Source organism: Urocampus carinirostris, chromosome 16, assembly GCF_059441175.1.
Source record: "Urocampus carinirostris isolate Australia breed hairy pipefish chromosome 16, RoL_Ucar_1.0, whole genome shotgun sequence".
In the NCBI taxonomy this organism is placed as follows: domain Eukaryota; kingdom Metazoa; phylum Chordata; class Actinopteri; order Syngnathiformes; family Syngnathidae; genus Urocampus; species Urocampus carinirostris.
In genome coordinates, this window is record NC_142364.1 from 35,080,002 (window position 1) to 35,107,091 (window position 27,090).

Here is a 27,090-nt window from a genome sequence, read left to right on the forward strand (position 1 = left end):
CTAAAATGGTCTCTGCTGGAAAGCGTTACAAAGTCACGTTTGTTGTGCGTCCACCTGTCGCACACTTGCGTTTATTTGGGGAAAGGAATGACGCGTTGCTACACTAATAGAAAACATTCTCTTCGTTGTTTTTGATTTGAAGCTTTCAGCTTTGTGTGTCAAAACAGCTTAAAGCGGGCAGGATCAGTAAAAGAATTTTATCTTTGAAATAAGTATTCTTACCTTTTAGCCTACATTAGTAACCTACCTTACATACTTATAATCACTTAAGACAAAGGATCACATTTATTTGCAAACAATGGGGAAAACATTTTTACTTTTTGCATTTGATGTGTTAACTAGTTTGTTTTAACAGTTGAGTAAATACATTGCACCTGAACCAACTCACCACGCTCTACAAACTTAGCACTGCCCTATAGCGGTGACAGAAAGCATTTTGATTTGTCTAATAACCCATAACTTTTGATAGAAATGACCCAAAATCTCTCCTATTTGACATACCGGAGATTTATAGCGAGCAGGACTAAATCAGTCAATGGGTCAGATCTGGCCCCTGGGTTTCCTTTCTGACATACCTTTCCTAGACTGTTCATCCACCAGGGCCTCGCAAAATTCTTTAGGAAACACTAGTAAACTTTGGCGTTTTGAAGGACTTTGGTTATGAGCAAGTACAATTTGGTATGGGCAGTGTCTTGTCCTAACCTTGTGCCGCACCTTCCTGGCCTCGCTCCTCCTCCAATCATTAATCATCTGCTTCCTTTTCATGCCTTAGCTCCTCTTACAAACACAGCAAGACGTCAAACATGAAAAAGTCTTTCCGTTCTTGGTGAGGTAAGTTTCCTTTCCTGGACTGAATTATGATGAATTTGTTTGAATTGGTTGAGCCACTTTTTACATTTTCATACCACGTTGGTCTTGGGTTTCAGTTTTCAGCAAATCAATGGACGCTGATATTAAAGCCAAAATATGTGGTTGACTTACTGCCGAGACTCTATTAAATACCGAGTGTAAAATGACTTTGAGGAAAGCAGTAAAAGATTAAGGGTGTGCCGCTCGGACTTTGGCTCCCTCCTTGCTGACGCATGATCCTTTCTTTTGACTCTAGATATATACCTTTTTTTGTCAGGTCCCTCAAAATTGTTAGGTGAAAAAAGCATGCCTATGTTTAGTTTGCTGGAGGTGAAAAGTAGTGACACAAAAAAGACAAGTTGATGCCCGTAACATGTGTGAAGCCTTTATCCGACTCTTGCCTCCTCCATTCAAATTACGATCAACATGTCAAACTGAAACAAAAATCTTTCCTGTCCCTCGTTTAGATCACCTGTTTCTCCTTTCACTGGCCAAAAAGGGGACTGCATTGTACTTGTGATTCACAGATTTTAAAAAAACACAATCGGATCTTGGATGTGTTCTCATTTGAATGAGGCAAACAACGTTTTTAAAAGTGTCTTAAACTTTCCACTTTGAAGCTACTTGTCCAAAAGCGTATTGTTACAAATTTTAGTAATGGACCGAATAACAATGGATTGTTTTGACTTTGCTATTCAAATTTAGTTTGCAGATTGTTTTTATTCTGTTTAGTGAGATATTTGAGTTAAAAGGCAATATATAGATAACAGCAAAACAAAGACAACTAAAAAACAGCAAATCTCTGCTTTTACCTTAACTGCATAAACAGCTCTTCCTTGAGTGAAATCGTGGAAAAGGTTAAAGTGGGTGTTGGCTTTGGGAAGTCCTAAATACCAGAGATGTTTTTTTAACAGCAAACATGTTGAGGCAACACTAGAGAAGCTGCAAACTGAAGAAAAACGAGTGCACTTGTGCACTGAGCAAAACGGGAAACTGTCCTGACTACCGAGGGGGTGGAGGACTCTCCAAAAGAAGATGTGAGTGACGGCTGAGGTGGGGAGGGAGAAGGCCGGGATGAATATAAACTAAAAAAGGTAGAAGAGAAAAAAGAGAATATAGAAGAAAGAATACCAGATGTTGGCAAGGATCGATTTTGGTAGAAAGTGAAGAAGGTGTCCTCGGCTTGGTAGAAAGTGAAGAAGGTGTCCTCAGCTTCTTTTTCAAAGGAATTGAAATTGTCCTCGTGCAGGTGCAGATGCCAAAACAGATGAAACAGGAACTTCCTGTTGTGGTCCAGGCGGGTGACGGCAGAACTTTGTCCAGGTGGGCCTCGACTCGCACCTTCAGAAGGCACTCATATTTCATCAGACATTTGTGCTTTTTAGAGCCGAGTTCCTTTCGTTGATGGACACTTACAACTGCTTTCTCAAAGACCAGACTCAGCTTCATCTCACCTATTCTCGGGTAGCCAGACAGATTTCTGAGTTCTAAACCATCACTCATATGTTTATTCCAATTGTGTCTTGTCAATACTATTCCTCAGATCATATTTTGTTTAATTGTCTTGTTTATTATCAAATGTATAGCAGTAAATGGATGAAGAACAGCCGTAACTCAAGTAACGTTTGATGTAATTATCTGTCTTGAGCAATGTTCCCTCTAATTTTCCATGGGTCTGAGCGTTCACTCAAAGTCGGTGAGCAACACTTGAAACAACAGTGAGCAACCATAATCCCAAGTGTTGCAAGATAATCAATTATCAAACATGTCCAAAACTTGACATCAAGTTACATTTTGCTGAGTTTCCAGCAATGCAAAATTATTTTTCTCTTGAATGAATTGACTCATGTACGATTGCAAAGGTTGTTGTACGGCCTACAAACGTCGTTTGTTCTTACAATTCTTTCACAAGATATCCATTTCTTTTTATTTTCTGATATATTTTGTCGCATAATATTAACATTTTTGGGGGCTTATTTAGTTGGTTGTAAGATACAGAACTGTACCTAATCAGATTTTTTAGTGGAAGTACAATGTTAGCAACAAGATTCACTTGATATAATTGGAAATTATTTAAATGCAACACAAATTTTTTCTTCTTTTTCCCGTGTTTTTGTTTTTTTACTTTTTTTAATTCTTTTAAAAAAAATCTCATTGTGTTTATTTTTTCCGAGCTGTTACTTTTTTCTTTTTGTTCTCTATTTATTTTTTTCCTACATTTCTTTCATTTCTTTTTTTCTGGCTTTTTTCTAAATTTTTTGTTTTTTTTTTCTCTTCCTTTTGTTTCTTTTTTCTCAGCTTTTTACTACTTTTTCATTTTGGTATTTTTTTCTTTTTTGTTCTATTCCCCCCTTCCTTTAAGCCATTTTGTGCATAATTTTACATAATATTTGGTCATGTTGGGATTAAAGAAGCAAAAACAACCTGAAAAGCCGTTTAGGCCCCGAAAGAGGTTCCTTTTAGTGAGCAGAGCCGAAGAAGCCGGTTCTCGACAAACACTAATAACTTTACGCAACTTCGTTCTACTTCGACTCGACTTCAAAATACCACATTTAGGACACAACGTCAGGGGAACCCGTGTATTTTTACCTTCATGCACTGTAACTTTGACTTATGTCGCTTCTTAATTAGTAATTTTGAGCCCTCATTTTTGTGCGCTTACTAGATTTTCTTGTGCACTGAGAATGTACGAGCAGTGCGCAATTGCGCATGCGCGCAGCTTAGAGGGAGCACTGGTCTTGAGTGAAAGCATTTTTATCGCCAAAAATTTCAAGTTACCGGTAACTTTTTAGTTAAAGCTTGGAAGCTCTGCCTTTTAGCATCCCTGACTTCTGTTTGTCCAGTTGACGGGAGATCAGGGCTCCGACAGGGAGGTTGTCGTGGAAGGGTTCCTCAATGTCCGCTGGGGAGTCCGAAGACCTATTCGCCTGAAAATTCAGGACGAGAAACAGACAATGGCATCTACCCTGCTAATCTCGCCTGACCCGGTCAGCCCGCTTGGAAACAAGAGGTCACTTTCCCTTTCGTGTGTTGAAAGAATATTTTGAAACATAAAAAAATGCCTTTAAGCAGCGCTCAGTCCACTTTTTCTGGAACGAGAATTGAATTTACAATAGGGTCCCTGTAGGGGCATGTCCCGATGGGGCGAGTACAACGACCTACACCATATTGACGAGATGGCCGATCAAGCTGTCATCAAGAGTCCTTTACCAGGTTGAGGTATTTTTTCATTTTTCACAGAATGTCCGCAAAGTGCGTCGAGCACATTTCATTTCGTTTATTTATACCCGATATACCGATGTCAGTAGCAGATAAAGTAGACAAATTCCTTCTAAAACATACAAATAATTGAGATCTATCATTAAAGTTTTGATCCTCCAAAAATTTGAATTGCTGCCCTCTAGTTGCAAGTTATTAACTTAAAATTAGAGTCATACCAATTATGAAAAAAAAAACAAAATTTGCATACATGCCAAACTTTTGACATTGAAAAAGTGGTATATACTTGTTGTTTATGGTAATGTCATTGAGACCCCAATAATCAATACAAGGTCTGAAAGTCTTTTCTTTCTTCCCGACAAAAATGAAACCGGCGCCGGGAGAGGACTTAGATGAACGAATAATGCCGGAGTCTGAAGACTCGCGAATGTATTGATCCATTGCTTCTCGTTCAGGACCGGGTAGCAAATATAAATGACCCGCAGTTAAATAGCACTATTATATGGTGTATGCGGGGAACAGAGATTTAGCCTTAGCCTAGCTGAATCATAATAAACAAGAGGAATTTCAGAAAGTGACTTGAGATCGATCTGTGGTTTTGTGGGGGATATAAAACAGGAGGACTGACAGGGTCTACCCCAGAAGATAATTCTGCCGGATCCCCAGTCAAATTGTGGGTTGTGTACCCTTAACCAGGGTAAACTAAGTAAAGTACTTTTTCCAATGCATAAAAATGCCCATCCATAAATTTAACGTGGACAGGGTTAGAAATTTGAGCTACCACACCTATCAAAGAGATGTCGAAGGCCTACACCTTATGTGGGTGTGTCAGTGGTTGCAGAATTACTCTCAAAGCTTCAGCAAGAGAGGGATTCAAAAAGTCAGAACCAGAGTCAATGAATGGCACATCTTTGGCCCATTGGCCATGGCTAATCATGATGCAGGTACTACCCCGAGTGATACTGTCCAAATTGGTTTTACTGAGACCACTTACAGTGTTCCCTTGTCCATACCTGACCTCTTTGGTGGGAATGCACCAAATGTTCTCTTGCCCCACAATGAAAACAACGTCCTTCAAGACGTCATTTGCTTCTTTCTACCAGAGAGAAGTGCATACTGGTGATCTCCATGATCTCCTCTCCCTCCTCTGAGCAGGATGCATGACGAGCAGGTAAGTAACGTAGATCTCCCATTTCGTAGTGAAAGCAAGCCACCCCGTGTCAAGAGCCTTTCCAGTCCCGGGTCATAATTTGCCAGTCGATTTTGATGGAGAAGGAGGTGAGATCGTTGAGGTGATCAAGCAAGTCCACCATGACGAGTTGGTCTCTGACCTCCTGGGAGAGCCCTCAGAAGAATTCATCAATAAGAGCATGTGTGTTCCACTCACTTTGAGTGGCAAGGGTATGGAAATCTATGGTGTAGACACAGACCGCTGTCCTTGAGTAAGTCTTGTGAGCCGCCATGCTGCTTTCCGCCCTGGAACCGACTGTTGGTAGACGCATCTGAACGCGGCGGTGAATGCCTCAAGGTAGTCGCAGAGTGCCAAAAGTCGACTCGATTCCGCTGTAGCCTACGCCTCCGCTCCTTATTAGGAGGGATAAAATGACGACTACCTTTGACCACTCAGAAGGAAAAGCTGCCACCTCCATGCTGAAATGGAAAACAGATTGGGTCAGAAATGAAAGTACATCATCAGATTTGCCAGAAAACTTTTCGGGGAGAAAAAGCTGAATGAGTTTGGTGAATGGGACGTGGTCTGAGGTGGATGGGTTTCGGGCAGTTGGGGTATCGCCTCAGAAACATCCGTGGGTCTGGAAATTTTTGCCAGTTCCGCTTTGACATCCTTGAATTGGTCCAACCAAAAATTCATAACTTAGGCCTTCAGAGAAGCAATGGTTTATTCCTACGTCGACAGTCTTCTTTCCTGGGCTGGAGGACGTGGCACACATTGTCCATGTCTGCTGCTTCCATTTTGGCTAGTTCGATCTGTCAAAAGCCGCTTGCAGTGGCATGGAAGCACAATACAGAAACAAGGATTAAGGCAACAATGTGTCATTTATCCAGTCCAGGTTCAGTACACAGGTGCAACAAAAAAAAAATCGAGGAAACATTATCTTAATCACCAGAGGCAGTTGACGTGGTCCAGGGGCACGCAAGGTGTTGGTGATTCAGTAAGTTCACATTGGCAAAAGCAACAGTCCAAATGTTCATCAGGCAGAATTCATGGTCGGGAAAGGAGGCAAGGGTTCAGTACACTGAAAACAAGACAAGGCTGAGACAATGCTGGAATAAGACAAGAATGGCAACGAGCGGGCAAACGTGCAAAAAAACAGGAGACCTTAAATAATTATTAGGGTGAAATCAGGGCAAATGTCACCAGGTGTGAGTGGAAATGACCAAAACAAAAGGAAGTGACCAAATGACCAAAAAAGCAAGGGAAAGCGAATGGGGGAGAGAGTGAGAAAACCATACCTGACAGTCATACTGTGAGAGAATCAGTCATTATCTTACTTTCACCATTTTCATCCTAAAGAAAACAACTACTTAATATCACTCTGTTCCCCCCTAACCTCCCTGCCTCCTTCCCATTAGCGTAATGTGCTTTGAGGCCAGAACACCCTTTATAAAAGTAAGATAAAAGCAGATAGGCACGGTGAAGATAAAACATACTGTATAAAGCCTCTTTGACCTAAGTCGGGCAATGTTAACACACATTTGATAGATAAACTATTTAATTCTAAACTTTTTAACGACACCACAAAATACACATCCTACCATGTGATCACTGAAGTGTTTATTTAGTGTTTTTATTTATTTATTTAGACATGGTCTTGCTTCAAAAGAAAGCATTCGTTGACTATAATACTGGTCTTGAGTTAAGATTTATTGCTGTTGCTTGAATTTGGAAAGGCATTTTTTAACCGTTAGGCGTTTTTAAGGGAAGAAAAGCGGTAGTCTAATGCGTAAAGCGGTAGTGTAGGTGTTATTGTGTTAAGTATTTATTTGCAGATGGAGGAATTTTCTGCATGAGTAATGTTTTGTCAATGATGGAATAATCCTAAAAGGTCCAGATTATGAGAGTACGACCCTGCAACCCTGGCGGAAAAAGAACTCAGAGCCAGGGTCCAAATCAAACCTGGTCCGCTGCATGAGCGATGCCTCGCTGGTCAAGAGCCGTAATTGGCGAGGAAAGTCGGCTGCGCAGAGAGATCGAGAACATCGCCACCGCTTCTCCATCAACGGACATTTTTACAACCACAAGGTGAGTTTCCTGTAACGAAAAGTCTATTCCGTTCTGGGCCTCTCCGTTATTATTTTTTCCTTCATAGACTTCCATCTTTATTCCTTGCTTCGGAACAACAAGCAAAGTGCGAATTACAAGCAGCATGAGCACAAACCAAGTCATTGAACAACTGCTCAACAAGTTCAAGGTAAGATGACTAATCTATACTAGCTTAAAAGAATGGCATCAGAGGTTTGCAGAAATGTTTTTATATTCATTATTAGAGTGGTTATTAATCCCTGTTAGAATTACTTGTACAGCAGTTTCTCTTATTAAAGGCATGGTCACACAGCCTTTCATGGGCGTATCGCAGATGAATCACGGCCAGAAGTTCCTGCCCGAGAAGCAGACGCGGTGGAAAATGTGCAAAATTGGCTAAACCGGCTGTTTACCCGTGGTATGCCCGCGAAACAGATGCCGGCGACTGTTCCGCGTCCTCATCGTGGGTAACCGCGGCTGCATCGCGTTTGACTGTGCTTACACGCGGTACACACGCTAATGCACGTGTTAACACCGTGCTCCACCCGCGATTACCCGCTAAAATTTCGCGTTCTACCCGCGTGTAACCACGTCTTGGCCGCGGCCGTAGAACGTCCTAGCACGTTCGTACCGTGTCTTTACCTCGTGTGTACCACGTGTGCCGCCCGCGGTTACCCGTGGTCTAAAGTTTTGAGCAGCGCAAAACTTTTTTGCGCGGCCAGCCGCGAGTGAATTTCTTACCGCGTGTAAAGCACTGCTGTATCTCGTCTGTATCGCGAGCTCAAAGCGTCCAACAGCGTCTGCTTCACGGGCAGAAATTTCTGGCCGTGATTCAGCCTCGATACGCCCGTGAAAGGCTGTGTGACCATGCCTTAAGAATGTTCTTATATATGAAAGTTTCAGTTTCCAAAATACCTGAAAGGGAAAATATTGCCTCTAGTTACAAAGGCATTTCAGAATAGAAAGTCAAAAATACAATACGTGCTGTACTGTATGTAACAGTACATTTTCAATACCTCACTAAACCAAGCCATGGTACCATCATGTTTGCCACCATCATCCCAGTGCCACAAAAAAAACCTAGATCACATCACTGAACAACTATCGAGCTGTTGCACTGACATCTGTCATAATAAAGTGCTTTGAGAGGCTCGTTAAAGAGCACACCACCTCCGGTCTCCCCTCCTCACCCGACTCCTTTCAGTTGGCCTACTGGTCAAACCAAACTACCGGGGATGCCATATCCTCTGCTCTTCACCTGAGTCTGACACACCTGGAGGAGAAGGACACCCTTGTGCCGATGCAGTTCCTAGACTTCAGGTCAGATTTCGACCCAATCATCCCACAACACTTAGATGATAGACAAACTGAGACTACTGGGCTTCAACGCTTCCCCACAGAACTGGACTTGACAGGCGTCTGTCAGTGAGGATTGGTCAGAACATCTTCAACGTCATCACTCTCAGCACGGGATTCCCCCAAGGCTGTGTCCTGAACGCCCTGCTGTTCACACTGATGACACATGACTGCGCCTCAAGGTCAGCCACAAATCACATTGTGAAGTTTGCGGACAACACAACAGTGGTGGGCCTCATCAGGGATGATAACGACCTGGCCTACAGGCAGGTGGTGAAGCAGTTGGTGGACTGGTGCAGAGACAACCGCCTGGTCCTGAATGATGACAAAACTAAAGAGATCATTATTGACTTCAGAAAAAAACAGCCGAACCATGCCCCACTTCTCATCAACAACAAAGCTGTAGAGGTGGTCAACAGTCAAGTCAAGTCACATTTATTTATATAGCCCTTAATCACAAAAATGTCTCAAAGGACTGCACAGGATTACAATTACAAAATTGCACAATTACCTGATCTTAAACCAGCATGCGGGCAAGGAACAACTCAAAAACCTCAGTTTGAGGAGAAAAGAGAAACCTTGAGAAAGGACCTCACATGTGGTAATCCCCCTTCCATGATTGACCAGGGTGAATCACAATTAGCATTACTGTACACAGAATAGTAAACACTAGGTAAGATGTTGAAAATGTCCGGAAAGAGCATGACACCAACGATGCCCCCAGTCTGTAAACTAGTCCAGAAAGTCTATGACGGCCACAACGCAGCTTCCCATCTCTGCCAGCTGGTAAATGCAGGGGTTGACATGCTTCAGGTCAGACGCTGGTCTGCTGACTCATCTCAAATCGTCCTTCTCCTTCATATCTGCCAGGCAGGCAGTCGGAAAAAGACAGGACAATACAGAATATGAGGTGGGCATCAATCATAAGCTTTGGAATAGAAGTGTGCCTTAAGCCTCGATTTAAAAACTTCCGTTGAGGTTGCAGATCTTATCTCCGGAGGCAGGGCATTCCATAACACCGGGGCCCGGATGGAGAATGCTCTCGAGCCTGCAGACTTCTTGGCTCTCGGAGTCCCAAGTAGGCCGGCATTTTCCGAGCACAGACTCTATGCAGGAACATAGGGGGAAATCAAATCAGAGAGATGATAGAGTGCAGGCCCATGCAAACATTTATATGTTAATAAGAGAACCTTAAAGTCACATCTTACGTGGACTGGGAGCCAGTGTTAGTTGGCCAATACAGGAGTAATATGCTCAAACTTTTTGGTCAAAAGTCTAGCTGCCGCATTCTGAACCAGCTGCAAACTTTTAATGCTAGACATCGGGAGACCAAAAAGCAATACATTACAGTAATCAAGCCGAGAAGTAAGAAACGCATGAATTAAAACCTCTGCATCTGATAGGGACAGCATCGAACGAATCTTCGCAATATTACGGAGGTGGTAGAAAGCTATTCTTGTAATATTTTTCACGTGTAACTGAAACGACAGATTAGGATCAAATATAACACCTAGATTGTTGACCGAGTCACTATGGGTGATATTATATTATATTTGTCTAGGTTCAGGGTAGTGTTTGAAAACAACTGACGACAGTGAGCTGGACCAATAATCAACATTTCAGTTTTTTCTGGGTTAAGGCGTAAAAAAATAAGTGACATCCATCTTTGAATCTCAGTAAGGCAAGCCTCCAGATTTCTACAACTTAAATATCCAGTTGTTTCCAGTGGCACATACAGTTGAGTGTCATCTGCATAGCAATGGAAACTAATATTATACTTGCGGATAATGTCACCAAGCGGGATCATATAAATACTAAAAAGAAGGGGGCCAAGTACAGAGTCTTGAGAAACACCACAGGAGACATTAGATTGTTTAGAGGTCAGATTGCCATAGTTAACTTATTGCATTCTGTCTGACAGATAGGACCTAAACGACGAGAGTACAGTTCCTGAGATACCAATGCATTCTAGACGAACCAGTAATATGTTGTGGTCGACAGTATCAAAAGCAGCGCTGAGATCCCGCAGCAGTAACATTGATGAGGCACTGGAATCTATTCCTCAAAGGAGATCATATATTTTTCCTTACAAAATACAAAATAATCTTACATGTTTTTTTTCAAATGTTTTTATTTATGTAGTTTAACATGTTATATTGTACATGTGTTTTGTTATATAATATATATTGTTAATTAGCATTTTGTTGTGAGATACTGAGTCACTCGACATGAATGAGGTTTATTATTAAAAAAAAGTTCAAAAATTAAGTAGCTTGGACGTTCACTGTAAAAGGAAAAAAATACATGCAGATATAATTAAGTAGAATGATACATTTTCTTATTACAATCATTAATTCATTTTCTGCATTGAATTATTATATGCTGATTAAAGGGATAATCACAAACCTGTCTTTTCTCATTTTCTCCTTTTATACTTCCTTTATTTCTTAACTTCTTTATACAACATAATAATTCGTAATATAATACATCAAAACAAGTGAGCCGTTTGAGAGCCGGCTCTCTTTAATGAGACGGACTTCCTTTCACTCCACAACTCGAACTCGTTTGACTTGATTGATTTGCCCTTTCGTGATAGTCGGTGTATACCGAATGGTACCCAAAATTGACAAATGTGTGTTTTTCCGTACAGATTTTCTTGTACGTCGTATACGTCTTAAAATGCATAATAAACGTACTTTGTACTGCAAAAAAGTACAGGTTGACAGGTATGCAACATTTCATGTACAAGAATGACAATTGATGAATATCTACCCATCTATCTATCTATCTATCTATCTATCTATCTATCTATCTATCTATCTATCTATCTATCTATCTATCTATCTATCTATCTATCTATCTATCTATCTATCTATCTATCTATCTATCTATCTATCTATCTATCTATCTATCTATCTATCTATCTATCTATCTATCTGTCTGTCTGTCTGTCTGTCTGTCTGTCTGTCTGTCTGTCTGTCTGTCTGTCCGTCTATCTACCTATACTGTAGTTATAAGTGACCTCATGACTTTCAGAAAATTTGATCAGAATTATTTAATCATGATACATAATTTATCATAACTGATGATATAAATTATAATTAGTTATTGTCACCGGGTGTTGGACAGACCCAAATGCAGGACAAGAAGAAGACAAAAAACAAGCGATGTGGTCAAACCCCAACAGGGGGGCGTTTATTTAACAACACAAAAAGTACTTTACGAGGGAGAAGGGTTTGTGGGACCGGAACTGCTGAGGACTAAAACTTAAGAGGGAGTTTTGGGGTGGTGAAAATCCTAAAAGGGAGATTTGGGATATCCATTAAAAAGATGACTGGAGTGGATGATTCTGTGAGGAAGAGGGAACTGAAAAAGGTGGTCTGGGAGGATGTGCTTGAAATCTTAAAGGGGAGATTTTGGAGTACCTTTGGGAGAGCATGGAACAAGGGGGAACAGAAGAAGGAAGTCGTGGGAGGGGAAGCTTGTAGCCTTGGCGAGTGAATGTTTTCAGGAGTTAAAACGTAACAGCGAGCCCAGAGTATATAAGTTGGAGGTGGTGTAATTGTTTGATTGGAATCAGGAATCAGGAGATAAATAGAGAGAGCGACAGGAAAATAGGGTAATACCACCATCTTTGAAGAAGGAGAGGGCCTGCAGGGACAACCTTTTGGGTTTATTATTCCAATACCATTAATGAATAATGTTACTAATGATGAATATGTTATATAATTGTCATATATATAACTAGAAATATTATGTGTACTCATTATAATTATTTGATATGTCTCATTCCATGAATTTTACTTCAAGGTATTATTGATATTAGTTAAACTTATATCAATAACAATTATATTTTTTAATTTAGTGGGAAACTACTCTTTCCAAATGTCTTTTTTTGGACAGATAGAGAACGACCCCCAGGAGTTTGCACTCTACTGTATCCACCAGAGCGGTGGTAAGTGTGGTACAGTCTCAAGTAGAAAAGAAGAGAAGTGTTAAGGTGCTCTCACATAGAAAAGAAAAAAGAAAGCTATTTTGACGCACTGTCACATAGAAAAGAGAAAGCTGAGCGACAGAGACCAGCCGCTATGGGAGCGCCTCCTCCAGGGGCCCTCGGACGACATCATGAAGATCTTCCTGATGGACATGGATGAGGAGGAAGTCAGCAACGACGTAAATACCTCGTTGGCGCTCCATAGACATCCTAAAGGTGTTTATGTGATGCACTTTCATCTGGCAGGTGGCCCAATATCTCAACTTGGAGCTTCCTATCTTGGAGCAGGTTCTAATCAATTTGGGAGAAGAAGAAAACAAGGAGGTCCAGGGTGTCATTAGCAAGTTAGTATATTATTTTTTTAATTTGCGTTTTCTTCGCTTGTTCTTTGACATGCCTGATAGCATGTAAAATAGATTCAGCTGTGTTGGTTTCTTTCAGGTACCAAAACCGTCACAGAGTCCTGTCCCGTATGCTGAGCAACAAGACGTCCTCTCACGTTGAGACCAGTGTCTGAAAGTATGTCGAGATCTGTACAGCTGGGGTCAAAATTCAAATCTCCAATATATTATGATTTGAAATGATCTCCAACAATAAACAGTAAAACAGGGTTGCCAAACTTATTTTAGCTTGGGGGCCACATGGTAGGTAAAACAGAGAAAGAGAACAAGAAAAAAAGCAAGAGAGAAGGTGTCAGAACCAGAACAGATACAGGACCCAATCGCGTGACATTCTCACACAAGCTTTTTATTTTACGGGAAATGGGGAGTCATGCACACTAGGAAGCCGGTCTGGCGTGGAAGGACAGTACGCCAGAGACTGACGAGATCGATAACGAATCAGGGTAACGAAATAAAACAGGAGAAACTAGACCAGAACCAAAACTGGAGAACCTAACCAACCGGACAAGAATAGACGGAAAACAAAACTGGAACCCGAAATTAAACAGTACAAAAATAAACGGGAACAATACCGGACTGCAGATATCACAGGAAAACAGGACAGAACCCACGTCTTGTGGGGCAGAAGTTCGTTGACAGGCTGACACCGAAGCAAGAGAGCGCTTAGCCTTATATACACAGAAAGTCAATCTCTAAACGAGCCACAGCTGGCACAACACGGACGGAGCCAATTGGGCACCATGGCAACCGTGACACACACGGGTGTGGCCAAGTGGGCGCCATGGCAACCATGACACCAACCGGCATGGCCAAGTGGGCGCCATGGCAACCATGACAGAAAGAAAGAACCACAAAAAAATAGAAAAGACAGAGGGAAAGACAGAAAGAAAATAAAAAGAGAGAAAGAGACAACGGAGAAGACTCAACAGAGAAAGTGAGAGAGAGGCATAGAGCAAGGGAACAAGAGAGAGAGAGAGAAGGAGACATATGTAAGGAAAGAGTGTGAAAGAGATGAAAAAGAGAGACATAGAGAAAGAGAGAAACATGAGAGAGAAAGTTAGTGAATATTAGTAGAATGAAAGAGAGAAAGAGACTAGAAGAGAGAAAGGAGACAAGGAGAGATGTAGAGATAAAGAGAGCAAAATGAGAAAGAGAAAGAAAGAGAGAGAAAAAATAAAGAAAAGGGAGAGACAGAGAGGTAGAGAAAGAGAGACTGAAAGAGAAGAGAGAGAATAAAAAAGTTAGGGTTAGGGTTAGGGTTAGGTTTTTAGGGTTAGGGTTAGGTTTTTAGGGTTAGGGTTAGGGTTAGGGTTAGGGTTAGGTTAGGAAGCAATCTTACTTTCTCAAGGTCCCCCCAAAAATTTTTTTGGGAGGTCCTTGGGAAACCAAGTTTCTGCACTGGCCATCCAGGAAACTGGAGCGTTTCTCACCTGCGTTCGTTTAGTCCATCTGGGAAAAGAGTGTTAAGTCTTTCTATCCAGTGTCTTTCTGCCCTGCGTCTTTCCCTTTGATTCCAATTGCTATTTGTTTGCAGGCCCCATATTTCTAAAGCCTGTAGTCCATGTTGAATGAAGTGGGCGACAAGATGTGTATTATTTTGTCTAATATTCCTAATGTTGTAAATGTGTTGTGCTAATCTACATCTGATAGAATTTCCTGTCTCTCCTATATATTTAATGTCACAGTGTTTACACTTTATGACATATATACAGTTTTCCGTAGTAGGTGTGATTGTTTGTTTAATTAGGTAGTTTGTGTTGGTGACGGTGTTCCTAACTGTGGTGGCTTGTTTGTAGAATGTGGGGCCCTGCGTTTGTGTTATGTTGATTTCTGGTAATTTACTTTTTACTAAGTAGTCTTTTAGGTTTTTGTTTCTTTTAAAGGCTGAGATGATTTTGTAATCTTGAATTATGCCTGTGTTCTGTAGTGTCTGATTGATATTTTGTCTAATTTTTCTATTAGCAATTTGGCTAAATTCTGAGTACGTGGTAATTAGCGGAATGATTTTCTGCGTGTCTCGTAGCCCTGTGGTTAAAAATGTTTTACGGACTTGCCTGAGGAAGGATCTTGAGTATCCTCTTGGTCTCAGTGCCTTGAAAAGGGTTTGGGTGGCCTTTTCAAAGTCCGTACGTTGCGAGCAGATTCTGTGGAATCTGAGCAACTGTGATTTTATTAAGCCTCTGTAGGTGTGCTTTGGATGAAGGCTGTTTTTGTGTAAGAGTGCATGTGTGTCTGTGTCTTTAAAGAAGACCTTTGTGTCTAAAGTTTGTGTTTGAGTAAATGAGGGTCCCTTATAAGTAGTTGTGTCTAGAAAATCTATCTGGTGGTCATTTGTGGAGTGTTTGACCGTAATTGTACTATGATGTGTGTTGAGGATTTCTATGAATTTTTGAAATTCTTCTTTGCTATGTGTCCACGTTCCCCAAATGTCATCTAAGTACCTAAAATAATTGGTGGGTAGTTTGTCGCATTTTTCAAAAGCTGTTTCCTCCCAATGCGCCATGTAAATGTCAGCATAGGCAGGTGCAAACTTTTTACCCATGGCTGTGCCACTGATCTGTAAGTAGAATTGCTTGTTGAATTCAAAGTCATTCTTAGTGAGGTTAATTTCTAATAGTTTTAGTAATTCTGTGTTTGGGCGATTGTCGTCCGGGTACTTTTCTATCCAGCGTCTTACTGCTTTTAACCCTGCGACCGTATTTATGTTTGTGTAGAGGCTATCTATGTCAATGGTAAATAAAATTGTTTCCTGCGTTATTTTAATCTGTTTTATTTTGTTTACGAAATCATATGTATCTTTAATGTAGCTATTATGTTTTGTGGATAGTGGAGTGAGGAAGTGGTCTATGTATTCCGCGATCCTGTAGGATTCACTGCCGCAATCTGAGACAATTGGTCTTCCCGTCGGCACTTCATACGGAATAGTCCACGATAGTGGTGGCTTGTGTATTTTAGGTAGCAAGTAAAATCTACGGGCTCTGGCTTTCTCCTCCCCTGTTAGGTAGCATTTTTGTTTTTTAGTTATATATTCCTTTTCTAGAAGTGTTTGTAGGATATCTTCTATTTTCTGGGCTGTTTCTGGGTATATTGGTTTTGTTAGTTTCTTATAATGTAAAGTATTGTTTAATTGTCTGTGGGCCTCATATATATATTGTGTCCTGTCTAGGATAACTATTGCACTACCTTTGTCCGCTGGTTTTATAACTATCTGTTTGTTGTTAGCTAATTGAAAGAGAGCTTCACATTCTCCTCTGTGAGACTGCGGGTTTAGTGTGTTAATTAGGCTTTGATTATCGTTAATTATTTGTGTTATTGTGTTAGGGATTTGATTGTTGCTTGGTTCCCAATTAGATTTTGGTATGAAATGTTTTTGTTCTAAATCTTCTGATCTGTTGAAAAAGGCTGCTAATTTAAGCTTTCGGTGGAATTCTTGTAGTTCCCCTCTCAAAATCTCCTTTTGCCTCTTTCGGACGTCCACAGTGGGGACGAACGATAAGCCCTTTTCGAGTACATTAATCTGGTTTTGTGTAGGTGTGAAATTCTGAGCTAGTAGAATGATGTTCTTATACCCCTCCCTATTTGGGTTCGTGGGGATGTCTAGTTTAAATTGTGAAACCAGTGTTCCAACATCTTGTCTGCTGTCTCACCTGTCCAGTGGATCCCGTCGTCGGTGGTGTGGAAGTCCCGCTCCGGGAGTTTTGGGAGGAATGGCATGTTTCTCGAGATGTGGTCATTGATTTCCTCCAGGTTGAGTTTATGGAGGTCTTCTAGTCGCTGTGAGTAGTTGATCAGCGGTATCCAGATTTCAGCTGTGGAAAGGTGGCTTTGGTATTTTTTACTATCATCTGGAGCTGTTTGACAGCTGTCTTCTTCGGTTGTTGCTCCCTGTTGTTTACTCCAACGGACAAGATGACCCTTTGTACCTTGTAATTCCGTGGAGTTTTTTCTAGAAGATGTGCCATGTGGTAAAATGTTGCCCCGGGATAGCTGTCAACTTGGATGTCCTCTCTGGAGTAGGATTCTATTCTCGAGAGATTGGAATCTCCCAAAATTAGATTTGGTTTGACAGCTGTGAGTGTCCATTCTTGAATCTTCCGAGGTGTTCTTGGATGTCTGTTTGGGTGAAAGAGGCTGTGGCTGCGGTTAGGTGTGGTTAGGGTTAGGGTTGTAGAGACAGGATTGGAGGTTCGCGTGGGTCTCCGTGGTCTTTGTGGAAGTGGCTTGGGACCTCTGTCGTCTTGTCGCCCAGAGGTTCCTTCTCCTCCTCCACTCTCCCGTCTCGGTGGTGTTCCCTGTGGTTCCGGGCTCCCGTGGGACTCCCTGCCATCCTCGTTCCCTCGGGCTCGGGTGTCTCCCTCAGTGGAGGTCCCCGAGGGAGATCGCAGGATCTGTCCAAAGGAGAGACAGTGTGGTCAAAATTGTCTCCACTTACCTGGGTCTGGTTCTGAGCTGTTGGTGTTCCTCGTGGCTTTGGGGACCCCCTGGGCCTCCCCGTTGTCCTCATCTCCTCGCGTTCGTCCGTCCCACTAGGTGAAGGCCACTGAAGGGGACTGTTGGTTGTCTCCCTCAGCGAAGGTCCCCGAGGGCGACCGCAGGATCTGTCTGAAGGCGAGATAGTGTGGTTAAAATTGTCTTTACTTACCTGGTTCTGGTTCCGACTTGTTGCTGTTCTTGGTGGCCTCGGGCGTCCTCGGGGACTCCCCCTTGTCCTCGTCCCCTCGCGTTCGTTTGCCCCATTCAGTGGGGGCCACTCGTCCTGGTCTGTTAGGGCTGCAAATCTGTTGGTGTTGTGGAAAGCTGTTAAGGGGTCCTCGGGTTGCGAGATTGGAGTTGTGTCTCCTCTGGCTTCCAGACACCCGGTGGCCGTTTCTAGTGCGATTTCTACTGTGGAATGATGTAATCGTTTGCCCAACTTTTTTTTAGCCCATCTAGTTGCCACCTCAAATGCCTCCAGCCAGTTGGTTAGCCGAATCCCCTCCAGTTTCCCGTTAAGACCTTTCAGATTCTCCAGATAGTGTTCTTCGAGGATTTGCATGCAAGTGTGTAGCCAGTTGACAGCATTTCCTTGTATTTTCATCATGGTCTCTTCTGTGGGGGACGCTGGTTTAATTAGGGTGGCTAGTTCCTGCATTTTTCTTTGGACGCTGGCTGGTGGTGAAGTTTTGGCCCCCGATGATGTAATATTCTGCAGGTGATGTAAGGTTTGGATAATCCGAAATAGGATTTTCGCGGTTTCCGTGAAGGTTGCCATAATGTTTATGTTTATGTGTGTTTTAATTTTAGTTTTTTTAGTGAGGTTTTTATGTGTTTGTGCGTACTGTATCTTTATGTGTGTTAAGTGTTAAGAGTCTGATTGGACGTTGGCGTTGTCTGAAAGAGAATTGGTGTTATAATAATGTTTTTACTTACCCGAGTTGTCCCTTTGTGGCTCGGTTGATCCTGTTAGGTTCTCACCACAAAGAAATCTCCCTTGTTCTTGTGCCCGGTCTCGTCCAATAAATTTGAGGTATTTGGAATTGGTATTATAATAATGCTTTTACTTACCTGGGCTAGTACTTCGTGGCTTGAGTTGTCACCGTAAGGTATCCACCACCAAGTAGTAGCCTCCCTTGTTCTTGCGTCCGCTCCTTTTCTTGTCCTGGTAGTCTAAGTGTTCCTGTTTTTTTTAAGGAATAGGCAGCAGGAGGTTCCCTTTGCGTCGACGAAAGGTTCTTCCTCTCTTTTCTGTCTTCCAAATTAGTTAGTTCACAACGTTTCGGCTAAACTAAGCCTTTTTCAAGTGAAATGAGTTAAACTGTCTGTGTCGTCCCCTTAAATAGTGTCGGTGGAGGTGTGGCCAAATGGGTTAGGAATTCTCACCTGGCATTCCCCTCCCCGTTTAGTGAGGGGGTGAAGCTATTGTTTCTTTGGCGGTTAGCTTTAACGACCCATTACTGTAGTCGTCGATTCGCTTTTCTTTTTATTCTTTTGTGGCTTTAATGGCTCTGGCCTTTACTTCGGTGGGTGGGAGTTTTGTTTTTCTTACCTTTTCACAGTAGAATTTATCTATTTTCCTTTTAATTTGGTAGATCCCGTTTATTTTAGTTAAGTTGTTGCTTGCGTGGAAGGACAGTACGCCAGAGACTGACGAGATCGATAACGAGTCAGGGTAACGAACAAAAACAGGAGAAACTAGACCAGAACCAAAACTGGAGAAACTAACCAACCGGACAAGAATAGACGGAAAACAAAACTGGAACCCGAAATTAAACAGTACAAAAATAAACGGGAACAATACCGGACTGCAGATATCACAGGAAAACAGGACAGAACCCACGTCTTGTGGGGCAGAAGTTCGTTGACAGGCTGACACCGAAGCAAGAGAGAGCTTAGCCTTATATACACAGAAAGTCAATCTCTAAACGAGCCACAGCTGGCACAACACGGACGGAGCCAATTGGGCACCATGGCAACCGTGACACACACGGGTGTGGCCAAGTGGGCGCCATGGCAACCATGACACACACCGGCAGTTTTGGTTGTGTCTTTAAAGAAGACCTTTGTGTCTAAAGTTTGTGTTTGAGTGAATGAGGGTCCCTTATAAGTAGTTGTGTCTAGAAAATCTATCTGGTGGTCATTTGTGGAGTGTTTGACCGTAATTGTACTATGATGTGTGTTGAGGATTTCTATGAATTTTTGAAATTCTTCTTTGCTATGTGTCCACGTTCCCCAAATGTCATCTAAGTACCTAAAATAATTGGTGGGTAGTTTGTCGCATTTTTCAAAAGCTGTTTCCTCCCAATGCGCCATGTAAATGTCAGCATAGGCAGGTGCAAACTTTTTACCCATGGCTGTGCCACTGATCTGTAAGTAGAATTGCTTGTTGAATTCAAAGTCATTCTTAGTGAGGTTAATTTCTAATAGTTTTAGTAATTCTGTGTTTGGGCGATTGTCGTCCGGGTACTTTTCTATCCAGCGTCTTACTGCTTTTAACCCTGCGACCGTATTTATGTTTGTGTGGAGGCTATCTATGTCAATGGTAAATAAAATTGTTTCCTGCGTTATTTTAATCTGTTTTATTTTGTTTACGAAATCATATGTATCTTTAATGTAGCTATTATGTTTTGTGGATAGTGGAGTGAGGAAGTGGTCTATGTATTCCGCGATCCTGTAGGATTCACTGCCGCAATCTGAGACAATTGGTCTTCCCGTCGGCACTTCATACGGAATAGTCCACGATAGTGGTGGCTTGTGTATTTTAGGTAGTAAATAAAATCTGCGCGGTCTGGCTTTCTCCTCCCCTATTAGGTAACGTTTTTGTTTTTTAGTTATATATTCCTTTTCTAGAAGTGTTTGTAGGATATCTTCTATTTTCTGGGCTGTTTCTGGGTATATTGGTTTTGTTAATTTCTTATAATGTGAAGTATTGTTTAATTGTCTGTGGGCTTCAAATATAGGCTGTGTCCTGTCTAGGATTACTATTGCACTACCCTTGTCCGCTGGTTTTATAACTATCTGTTTGTTGTTAGCTAATTGAAAGAGAGCTTCACATTCTCCTCTGCTAAGGTTATCCTTGTCTCTGTGGGACTGCGGGTTAAGTGTGTCAATTAGGCTTTGATTATCGTTAATTATTTGTGTTATTATGTTAGGGATTTGATTGTTGCTCGGTTCCCAATTAGACTTTGGTATGAAATGTTTTTGTTCTAAATCTTCTGATCTGTTGAAAAAGGCTGCTAATTTAAGCTTTTGGTGGAATTCTTGTAGTTCCCCTCTCAAAATCTCATTTTGCCTCTTTCGGACGTCCACAGTGGGGACGAACGATAAGCCCTTCTCGAGTACACTAATCTGTGAAATTCTGAGCTAGTAGAATGATGTTCTTATACCCCTCCCTATTTGGGTTCGTGGGGATGTCTAGTTTAAATTGTGAAACCAGTGTTCCAACATCTTGTCCGCTGTCTCACCTGTCCAGTGGATCCCGTCTTCGGTGGTGTGGAAGTCGCGCTCCGGGAGTTTTGGGAGGAATGGCATGTTTCTCGAGATGTGGTCATTGATTTCCTCCAGGTTGAGTTTATGGAGGTCTTCTAGTCGCTTTTTAGGGTTAGGGTTAGGGTTAGGGTTGGGGTTAGGGTTAGGGTTAGGTTTTTGGGTTAGGTTTTTGAAACAATATTACTTTCTCAAGGTCCCCCAAAAAAATTTTTTCTGGGGGTCCTTGGGAAACCAATTTTTTAGCACTCGCCATACAGGAAAATATAGCGTTTTTTTGTGTGTCTTACCTGCGTTCGTTTAGTCCATTAGGAAAGAGAGTGTTTAGTTTTTTTATCCAGTCTTTTTCTGCTAAGCGTCTTTCTTTTTGTGTCCAATTGCTATTTGTTTGAAGGCCCGATATTTCTAAAGCTTGTATCCCATGATGAATGAAGTGTGCAACAAGATGTGTATTAATTTGTCTAAGGTTCCTAATGTTGTAAATGTGTTGTGCTAGTCTACATCTGATAGAATTTCCTGTCTCTCCTATATATTTAATGTCACAGTGTTTACATTTGATGACATAAATACAGTTTTCTGTGGTAGGAGTGATTCTTTGTTTAATCAGGTAGTTTGTTTTGGTAATGGTGTTCCTAACTGTGGTGGCTTGTTTGTAAAATGTGGGTGCCTGTGTTTGTATTGTGTTAATTTCAGGTAGTTTGCTTTTTACTAAGTAATCTTTGAGGTTTTTGTTCCTTTTAAAGGCTGAGATGATTTTGTAATCTTGAATTATGCCTGTGTTCTGTAGTGTCTGATTGATATTTTGTCTAATTTTTCTATTAGCAATTTGGCTAAATTCTGAGTACGTGGTAATTAGCGGAATGATTTTCTGCGTGTCTCGTAGCCCTGTGGTTAAAAATGTTTTACGGACTTGCCTGAGGAAGGATCTTGAGTTAGGGTTAGGGTTAGGTTAGGAAGCAATCTTACTTTCTCAAGGTCCCCCCCAAAAAATTTTTGGGAGGTCCTTGGGAAACTAAGTTTCTGCACTCGCCATCCAGGAAGCTGGAGCGTTTCTCACCTGCGTTCGTTTAGTCCATCTGGGAAAAGAGTGTTAAGTCTTTCTATCCAGTGTCTTTCTGCCCTGCGTCTTTCCCTTTGATTCCAATTGCTATTTGTTTGCAGGCCCCATATTTCTAAAGCCTGTAGTCCATGTTGAATGAAGTGGGCGACAAGATGTGTATTATTTTGTCTAATATTCCTAATGTTGTAAATGTGTTGTGCTAATCTACATCTGATAGAATTTCCTGTCTCTCCTATATATTTAATGTCACAGTGTTTACACTTTATGACATATATACAGTTTTCCGTAGAAGGTGTGATTGTTTGTTTAATTAGGTAGTTTGTGTTGGTGACGGTGTTCCTAACTGTGGTGGCTTGTTTGTAGAATATGGGGCCCTGCGTTTGTGTTATGTTGATTTCTGGTAATTTACTTTTTACTAAGTAGTCTTTTAGGTTTTTGTTTCTTTTAAAGGCTGAGATGATTTTGTAATCTTGGATTATGTCTGTGTTCTGTAGTGTCTGGTTTATATTTTGTCTAATTTTTCTATTAGCATTTTGGCTAAATTCTGAGTAGGTACTTATTAGGGGGATAATTTTCTGTGTGTCCCGTTGCCCTGTGGTTAAAAATGTTTTACGGACTTGCCTGAGGAAGGATCTTGAGTATCCTCTTGGTCGCAGTGCCTTGAAAAGGGTTTGGGTGGCCTTTTCAAAGTCCGTACGTTGCGAGCAGATTCTGTGGAATCTGAGCAACTGTGATTTTATTAAGCCTCTGTAGGTGTGCTTTGGATGAAGGCTGTTTTTGTGTAAGAGTGCATGTGTGTCTGTGTCTTTAAAGAAGACCTTTGTGTCTAAAGTTTGTGTTTGAGTGAATGAGGGTCCCTTATAAGTAGTTGTGTCTAGAAAATCTATCTGGTGGTCATTTGTGGAGTGTTTGACCGTAATTGTACTATGGTGTGTGTTGAGCATTTCTATGAATTTTTGAAATTCTTCTTTGCTATGTGTCCACGTTCCCCAAATGTCATCTAAGTACCTAAAATAATTGGTGGGTAGTTTGTCGCATTTTTCAAAAGCTGTTTCCTCCCAATGCGCCATGTAAATGTCAGCATAGGCAGGTGCAAACTTTTTACCCATGGCTGTGCCACTGATCTGTAGGTAGAATTCCTTGTTGAATTCAAAGTCGTTCCTAGTGAGGTTAATTTCTAGGAGTTGTATTAGTACTGTGTCTGGGCGTTTGTCGTCCGGGTATTTTTCCATCCAGCGCTTTACTGCTGTTAACCCTGCGACCGTGTTTATGTGTAGAGGCTATCTATGTCTATGGTAAATAAGATTGTTTCCTGCGTCATTTTAATCTGTTTTATTTTGTTTACGAAATCATATGTATCTTTAATGTAGCTATTATGTTTTGTGGATAGTGGAGTGAGGAAGTGGTCTATGTATTCCGCGATCCTGTAGGATTCACTGCCGCAATCTGAGACAATAGGTCTTCCTGTCGGCACTTCATACGGAATAGTCCACGTTAGTGGTGATTTGTGTATTTTAGGTAGCAGGTAAAATCTACGGGGTCTGGCTTCCTCTTCCCCTATTAGGTAGCGTTTTTGTTTTTTAGTTATATATTCATTTTCTAGAAGTGTTTGTAGGATATCTTCTATTTTCTGGGCTGTTTCTGGGTATATTGGTTTTGTTAATTTCTTATAATGTGACGTATTGTTTAATTGTCTGTGTGCTTCATATATATATATTGTGTTCTGTCTAGGATAACTATTGCACTACCCTTGTCCGCTGGTTTAATAACTATCTGTTTGTTGTTAGCTAATTGAAAGAGGGCTTCACATTCTCCTCTGCTAAGGTTATCTTTGTCTCTGTGAGACTGCGGGTTTAATGTGTTAATTAGGCTTTGGTTATCCTCAATCACTTGTGTTATTATGTTAGGGATTTGGTTGTTTCTTGGTTCCCAATCAGATTTTGGTATGAAATGTTTTTGTTCCGAATCTTCTGACCTGTCGAAGAAGGCCGCTAATTTAAGCTTTCGGTGGAAATCTTGGATTTCTCCTCTCAGAATTTCCTTTTGTTTCTTACGAATATTTACCGTGGGGACAAACGATAAGCCTTTTTCTAGTAGACTAATCTGATTTTGTGTAGGTGTGAAGTTCTGAGCTAGTAGAATGATGTTCTTATACCCCTCCCTATTTGGGTTTGTGGGGGTGTTTAGTTTAAATTGTGTAGCCAGTGTTTTAACATCTTGTCTGCTGTCTTACCTGTCCAGTGGATCCCGTCCTCGGTGGTGTGGAAGTCCCGTTCTGGGAGTTTTGGTAGGCATGGCATGTTCCTGGAGATGTGGTCATTGATTTCCTCCAGGTTGAGTTTATGGGGGTCTTCTAGTTGCTGTGAGTAGTTGATCAGCGGTATCCAGATTTCAGCTGCTGGGAAGGTGGCCTTGGTGTTTTTCACCATCATCTGGAGTTGTTTTACCGCTGTCTTCTTAGGTTGTTGCTCCCTGTTGTTTATTCCAACCGACAGAATGACCCTCTGTACCTTGTAATTTCGTGGAGTTTTTTCTAGAAGATGTGCCATGTGGTAAAACGTTGCTCCGGGGTAGCTGTCGATCTGGAAGTCCTCTCTGGAGTAAGATTCTATCCTCGAGAGATTGGAATCTCCCAAGATTATATTTGGTTTGACCGCTGTAAGTGTCCATTGTTGAATTTTCCGGGGTGTTCTGGGATGTCTGTTTGGGTGAAAGGGGCTGTGGCTGGGGTTGGGTGTAGGGTTTGGGCCTAGGGTTGTAGGGTTTGGGTTAGGGTTAGGGTTTGGGTTAGGGTTAGGGTTAGGGTTAGGGTTAGGGTTAGGGTTAGAGTGAAATATAGAGAAAGAGAGAGGAAGACAGAGAGGGCGAGAGAGAGAGAGCAAGTGAAAGAGAGAGGGGGGAGAGAGAGGGGGGGTGGGTGGGGGGAGAACGAGAGGGGGGAAAAGAGAGAGAACGAGAGAGAGAAATAGAGCACCAGTTTCTTTGCGAGTGGTGCATGGCTATGACAACATTAAGTGGACATATTTCTAACTGCGCAGCACGACGGCGCAGTGGTTAGCGTGTGTGCGGCACAGTTCTGAGGTTGTGGGAACCTCCTGAGTGGGTTCAAATCAAGCTCCCGGCCTTACTGTGCGGAGTTTGTATGTTCTCCCCGTGCTTGCGTGGGTTTCCTCCGGGCACTCCAGTTTCCTCCCACATTCCAAAAACATGCATTTCAGGTGAATCAGCCGGTCCAAATTGTACCTAGGTGTGACTGAGCAAGTGAGTTGTCTGTCCCCGTGCGATTGACTGGCAACTAGTCCAGGGTGTCCCTTGCCCAATGCCCGATGATTGCTGGGATGGGCTCCAGCATCCCCGCGACCCTACTGAGGATAAGCGGTGCAGCTGATGAGATGAGATGAGATTTCTAACTGCAGCTTATATTTCTCCTGTGCTTCTCTGGGTGTTGTCTCACGTGTCAAATTGAAAATGTTGACGGGCCTGATTTGGCCTGCGGGCTGCATGTTTATCACCTGTGCAGTAGAGGATACACAATGATTGAAATAAACACTTATTTATTCATTAAATGCATATGGAAAAGGCTTAGATACTTTTAACAGCTCGCACAAAAACATTCCTATCTGATAGCTTGAGACTAATTAGACACACAAGACCACCATTAATTTCAGACTATAAGCTGTTACTTTAAAATAAAAATCATTTTAAATACCGGCTCACAATACAATGCGGCTTATTCTTTTTTTTCTGCAGGCGGATGGTGTCGACGGTGACTTCGGAAGTGCGCCATTTAGAAGTGAGATTCTAAATTAAAGGACCAAAAAGGCAACATCAACAAAAATCTCACCAAAATGAATGCTAAAATTGCCTGGGAGGCATATCAAATGAAAAAGAAGGAATGGTAACCAGCGTCTGGACGGCAAACTGTTTTTGTCATGAGCTCTCTCTCTACCGGTAACCAGCACCAATCTCCCTGCTCTGTCACTGCACCGTGATGAAATGCCCTGGTCTTCGAGACTCGTGTTTTACCTACTCCAAGATCTACCGCACCAACCTTGGTTTTCTCTTTGTTCCATCTTTTGAGCCATCTTCCTTAAAGGTAGTCCAAAATCTCCACTTCAAGATTTCTCTTCACTCCAAGACCCTCTCTCCCGTTTCCCCCATCCTTAAATAAACTATTTTAATTTGATGCAATTGTGGTCTCGTCTGTCTGATCCGTGACAGTTTTTGTTAAAACAAAAGGAAGTCTCCCAGATCTAAATAAAACACGACTGATCAAGAGGATTGAAAACACAAACCGGTTAAATAAATGAAACACATCATGTTTGAATTTCTTCTTTTTTGTTTCTTTATAATGCTATTTTTATCTTCAATTAAATACAGACTTATGGATTATTACCCTTTCTTCATAAACGATTAAATACCATATCATCCGATTAAGAGGGCAACAAAGAAAAAAAAAATAGTGTAAGACTTGTTTTATTATTTATTTTGGGATTTTGTGATGATGAAATCTAACTGATAGATTAGCAAGTGAATGTTATAATGTAAGATATAATAATTTGTTTTTATGATTTATTGAAGAAGCGTCCAAAGATTTTTTGGGGAATGGGTTATTTTGGGAAACTGTCCAATGAGACAAACTAAGATTAAGAATAAATCTGTAAAGCATCCTAAGGGTTTATATAATTCTTGTAAGAAAAAAAACACCTTATATAGAAAATGTATTAAACTAAGAACTGAGGAAGCCGAATCCCGATACGAAACGGATAAAAACAAATTGACAGGAATAATAAGATCGGGCAAGAAATTATGTTACACCAATTTATTACATAAGAACAAAAGTAATATTAAAGGTATTTGGGATATATTAAATAGTATAAAAAATGGAAAGAATTTAAGTAATGCATATCCAAACTACTGTATTTTCCGCACCATAAGGCGCACCTAAAAGCCTTTATTTTTTTCAAAAGCTGACCATGCGCCTTAT

At 41.4% G+C, this 27,090-nt stretch overlaps 2 protein-coding genes across 10 annotated transcripts in view; one reads left to right on the top strand and one right to left on the bottom strand.

Moving 5' to 3' along the window:
* The window catches only part of musk (muscle, skeletal, receptor tyrosine kinase), a 37,661-nt gene extending 35,886 nt beyond the window's left edge, over positions 1-1,775 (bottom strand). The window contains exon 1 of the mRNA XM_088320332.1: positions 1,662-1,775. The gene's annotated coding sequence lies outside the window, so the exon portion shown is untranslated. The remainder of the gene's footprint in view (positions 1-1,661) is intronic.
* On the top strand, positions 736-26,294 carry rassf6 (Ras association domain family member 6). Of its 9 annotated transcripts, XM_088320320.1 has the most exons (12): positions 736-831; positions 2,099-2,172; positions 2,235-2,313; positions 3,693-3,859; positions 3,977-4,062; positions 7,134-7,330; positions 7,398-7,499; positions 12,590-12,641; positions 12,741-12,859; positions 12,927-13,024; positions 13,122-13,199; positions 25,854-26,294. In XM_088320320.1, the coding sequence occupies exons 2-11, from the start codon at positions 2,105-2,107 to the stop codon at positions 13,195-13,197; spliced, it is 1,044 nt and encodes a 347-aa protein (XP_088176446.1). In that variant the 5' UTR covers positions 736-831; positions 2,099-2,104; the 3' UTR covers positions 13,198-13,199; positions 25,854-26,294. The 9 variants fall into 9 exon arrangements, with proteins under 9 accessions (XP_088176446.1, XP_088176445.1, XP_088176441.1 ...); XM_088320319.1 differs by lacking the exons at positions 12,590-12,641; positions 12,741-12,859; positions 12,927-13,024; positions 13,122-13,199; positions 25,854-26,294 and adding exons at positions 8,535-8,650; positions 8,731-8,868; positions 8,953-12,576; XM_088320315.1 differs by lacking the exons at positions 12,590-12,641; positions 12,741-12,859; positions 12,927-13,024; positions 13,122-13,199; positions 25,854-26,294 and adding exons at positions 8,535-8,650; positions 8,731-12,576.
* Positions 26,295-27,090: the final 796 nt, after the last annotated feature.

Coding starts and splice junctions, on each gene's coding strand:
- rassf6 (XM_088320315.1), top strand. CDS start 2,105: ATGCCAAAACAGATGAAACAGGAACTTCCTGTTGTGGTCCAGGCGGGT. Junction 2,173..2,234: donor GACGGCAGAACTTTGTCCAG/GTGGGCCTCGAC, acceptor TGTGCTTTTTAG/AGCCGAGTTCCTTTCGTTGA. Junction 2,314..3,692: donor TTCATCTCACCTATTCTCGG/GTAGCCAGACAG, acceptor CTGTTTGTCCAG/TTGACGGGAGATCAGGGCTC.